The sequence below is a fragment of the Ochotona curzoniae genome, unplaced genomic scaffold, assembly GCF_017591425.1.
Source record: "Ochotona curzoniae isolate NIBS_2020 unplaced genomic scaffold, NIBS_Ocur_1.0 contig_2210, whole genome shotgun sequence".
Classification (NCBI taxonomy): Eukaryota; Metazoa; Chordata; class Mammalia; order Lagomorpha; family Ochotonidae; genus Ochotona; species Ochotona curzoniae.
This window is the reverse complement of record NW_024465369.1, coordinates 49,832,192-49,836,385: the sequence shown is the minus strand read 5'-3', so window position 1 is coordinate 49,836,385 and position 4,194 is coordinate 49,832,192. Positions and strand designations below refer to the sequence as shown.

At 41.2% G+C, this 4,194-nt stretch overlaps 1 protein-coding gene across 2 annotated transcripts; it reads right to left on the bottom strand.

The window, feature by feature from the left end:
• Nucleotides 1-2,999: 2,999 nt before the first annotated feature.
• LOC121150944 (Golgi-associated plant pathogenesis-related protein 1-like) lies at nt 3,000-3,421 on the bottom strand. Of its 2 annotated transcripts, none has more exons than XM_040972156.1 (2): nt 3,169-3,421; nt 3,000-3,117 (listed from the first exon to the last, which is right to left on the bottom strand). In XM_040972156.1, the coding sequence occupies exons 1-2, from the start codon at nt 3,419-3,421 to the stop codon at nt 3,023-3,025; spliced, it is 348 nt and encodes a 115-aa protein (XP_040828090.1). In that variant the 3' UTR covers nt 3,000-3,022. The 2 variants fall into 2 exon arrangements, with proteins under 2 accessions (XP_040828090.1, XP_040828091.1); XM_040972157.1 differs by having other exon boundaries at nt 3,303-3,421.
• Nucleotides 3,422-4,194: the final 773 nt, after the last annotated feature.

The following is a 4,194-nucleotide window of genomic DNA, read 5'->3' as shown; positions in this document are numbered from 1 at the left end:
TTGAGCCTTCTATAAAAGGAAATCTAATGAGAATGCATGAACTGTTAGGTTTTTTTTTTTTAATACTAGGTTTTATATTCATTATGTTAATCTGTTCAAAGTACAAGCAATCAATATCCTTTTCATTTACACCTTACACAAAAGATCAGTAGTATAACTTCTCACATCAAGTTTCCTTGGTACAGCTAAACTATTATAAATAACATTTATAGATTAATACTGCAAAAGAAGGGCCTGGTGCGGCAGTCTAGTGGCTAAAGTCCTTGCCTTGAACACATCAGGATCCCATATGGGCTCCGGGTCTAATCCCAGTGGCCTTGCTTCCCATCCAGCTCCCTGCTTGTGGCCTGGGAAAGCATTCCAAGACAGCCCAAAACTTTGGGACCCTGTGCCCGCATGGAAGATGTGGAAGAAACTCCTGGATCCTGGCTTTGGATCAGCTCAGCTTCGGCTGTTGTGGTCATTTAGAGAATGAATCATTAGATGGAGGACCTTTCTCTCTGTCTCTCCTCCTCTCTGTATATCTGACTTTGCAATAAAAGTAAATAAATCTTTTTAAAAAATACTGTAGAGAAAAATCAGTACTCAAAGTAAAAGATATAAATCCATCAAAATTTTAATTAGTATAATATGGTTATTATACTAATTTTACCAAATTTCAGCTTTTACAGAAGTATTTTACAGACAGATACTCCACACTGACCCTAGATTTCAAACCTCCAGAACAGTTAGAAATCAATGCATGTCATGTTAACAACACCTGGTGTAAGCACAATGGTAAGCAGACAAACATGTGCATCACATGTATGATTGTAGAGCTGATCTAAAACATTACTCGCTTTCATAATTCAGAGATAAACATTGCCCTGAAACATTGCAGGCAAAACTGAGGGCAGGAAGTATTCTTCAATATGACATTGAATATGTCTACATGGCATACTGGAACAAAAACACTGTGTCCCGTAATAACAAACCACACATTTTAAAAAGGTTTGAAATACTGTAAAGGTAATTGAACAAACCACAACATTGTAAAGATGCAAATAATTAAGTACTGAAATGGATATCCAACTGAAATAAGAAAACATGAATCAGGGACAGATGGGATTCAGAGGGTTAAGTTGTGGCTTAGAATACATACATCTCACCTTAGGGTTTAAGTTTGAGTCTTGAGCCCAATGGCGTGGCCTAGCAGCTAAAGTCCTCGCCTTGTATGCCCTGGGATCCCATATGGGCACCGGTTCTAATCCAGGCAGCTCCACTTCCCTTCCAGCTCCCTGCTTGTAGCCTGGGAAAGCAGTTGAGAATGGCCCAATGATTTGGGACCCTGCACCTGTGTGGGAGACCCGGAAGAAGTTCCTGAATCCTGGCTTTGGATCGGCATAGCATCAGCCGTTGCGCTCACTTGGGGAGTGAATCATCGGACAGAAGATCTTCCTCTCTGTCATTCCTCCTCTCTGTCATTTCTTCCAATAAAAAATAAATAAATCTAAAAAAAAAAAAAGTTTGAGTCTTGCATCTTTTGTGTTTGATCCAGCTTCTTATGTGCTTGGAGGCCACAGATGAGCTCCAGGTTCTTGGCTTTAGGCAATAAGTTTCCACGAAGATATGGACAAATCTTGTATGTTTCTGAAAGGAAAGGAATTAGTACAGCCATTGTGGAAAATAGCATGGGGTTCCTCAACAGCATGAAATTAGAACTATAATGTGATATAGCAGTTCTGCTTCCTGGCACATTTCCAAGAAAGATACAATTCATTTGTCCAAAAGACATCTGTTCTCCCATGTCTAAGACTCCGTAAGCAATGGTCAGGACACAACCTATGTGCTCAGGAATTGATGAGGAAGTGGCAGTATTTCTGGTATGTATTCAGAATGGAATAAAAAATAAGCTGAAAGCAAAGAAAAATATCAGATTATCCACTCATGTTGGAAATGTAAATAATGCAGATGATCTCCAAATGTTGAAAAGCTAGTTGTAACTACAACAGTTACCAAATGCTGTGAAGTAAATGGAGATTGTAGAATTGGGAAAGGTTGGTTAGAAGTTATTATGTTTAACAGCATAATTGAGACTGCCATAGCTATATGTGAAGTTCCAATGCAGTATATGCATCTCTAGTTACAAATCAAAGATGGGTTCCCAATGAAACTGTTCGATATATCTTAAAATTGGATGCTGGAATGTCTGCCATCGTCTGTACCAGAAATGTCAGGATACAATTAAATAGCAGAATAATGGACTTACAACTGCTTATGAAGGGGTATATCATTGTAATAATATTGGGAAAATCATTTGGGGAAGGGAATTTGGGGAGACAGTAGAAGAAATCTCAGACCCTATGAAATTGTACCATAAAATTAAAAATGAAGCAGAAAAGAAGAAATTATTAAGTTCAAGAAACAAAGTGTAAGAAATTCTACTGCACATTAGGCTAAAGATACTGTTTTATTCTCTATTTCTCAATAAAAAAAGTAGAAAATTTGAGTTTGATATTTTATCATTAACAGTTATTAATTTTTTAAATATTAGAATTATTTAAAAAGTTATTAAAACATCAAGTGACTTTTATTTATTTTTTTTTCACATGACATGAATTTCCTTTCTCGGTATCACAAATAGTTGGAACATAAAACTTCCAAGGATGGACAGGAGAGGAAAGAAGCTTGTTTACAAGAGCACCAAGAGAGGTCTACAAGTTGACCTCACCTCCCACCCTCAATCCCAGAAAACTGTGGCCTAGCCCTGCTGCCAGGGTACATGCGTCTTGTGCTCATTCCTGCAGTAAGAATGAGCTGGTGCTGGACTGGGTGTCCGGAGGTGTGCACCAGGGATGTGGGCAACGCATCACCCATGCACACACACTCCCCTGCAGAGACAGACACAGCTGGGTTTTTATGGTTCCAGGCACTTCATGTTCTCAAGTCTCCTGCCTTCCCAGCACTTGGAGTGCTCTTATTTCTTGTGGGGCAGGACATTTTCCTCGACGAAACCCTGGTTGACAACATTGCCGGCTGGGAATTATCTGGCCACCACGAAGGAGGACCCATCGCTCGCTGATGCCTTCCCCACACCCATCTTCTTAGTATTCTTCCACACCATGGCCGTAAAATGCCCTGTGCCCAAGGTGAAGCCAGGTTGCTGGAAGTTGTAATTCTTGATCTCACTGTACCACCTGTCGGCCTCCTCCTTTCCTGTCTGATGGTAGGATGCCCATGCCAGGTTCTCCCCACACTGACAGCGACTGGATTCTGGGCTGTGTTTGCGGATCCTTGTGCTGGTCAGGGCTTCGGGGTATGGCTGAGCCTCTCGGTTGAGCTTCTTGGAGAGCTTTAGCGGAGGGACACCGTGCTGCTGACAGTACTCATTCTGCGCTTTCAGGACCTCATTATTGAACTGTTTTGAAGCTGACTTGCCCATGGCCGCCTAGACACACTCCACGCTCGGTGTCCGCTGCCCAAGTGACTTTTAAAAACTACACATTTTGGGGCCGGCGCGATGGTGCAAGTGGTTAAGGTCCTCGCCTTGCACGCCTGGGACCCCATATGGGCGCCGGTTCTATCCCAACAGCCCCGCTTCCCTTCCAGCTCCCTGCCTGTGGCCTGGGAAAGCAGTCGAGGACAGCCCAAAGCTTTGGGACCCTGCTCCTGCGTGGGAGACCTGGAAGAGGCTCTGGGCTTCGGGTTGGCATAGTATCGGCGGTTGCGCTCACTTGGGGTGTGAATCATCGGATGGAAGATCTTCCTCTCTGTCTCTCCTCTCTGTATATCCATCTTTCCAATAAAAAAATAATAAAAATAAGTCTTTAAAAAAACTACACATTTTGTGGTACAGTATATACATAAATATGTAATAAAATATCACATAGCACTTAGTACCTCAAAATATGTACTTTTTAAAAGTCACTTATTTTTAAGTAAAAAAAAAAAACTTTAGTACATAAGCTTACTTATGTGCCTCACAATTTAAAATAAAAAAAATGCTATTGCAATTTTAATAGAGCAAGTTGACTACAAAGAGTGCTTTTGTTGCTATCTAACATTTTTCCTCAGTGTGCCAACTGTGCAATATGTTATTTCCAGGTTGCAACCCAGCCGAGAGTATTGTCATTACGTGTAAGTAAGTTGATGTTTTCATTTACAATAGTGGGTCAATCAGAAGCAAAGCCACAATGCTGTGCTGGCATGTCATTC

Coding starts and splice junctions, on each gene's coding strand:
- LOC121150944 (XM_040972156.1), bottom strand. CDS start 3,421: ATGGGCAAGTCAGCTTCAAAACAGTTCAATAATGAGGTCCTGAAAGCG. Junction 3,118..3,168: donor GGAGGCCGACAGGTGGTACA/GTGAGATCAAGA, acceptor CCTTGGGCACAG/GGCATTTTACGGCCATGGTG.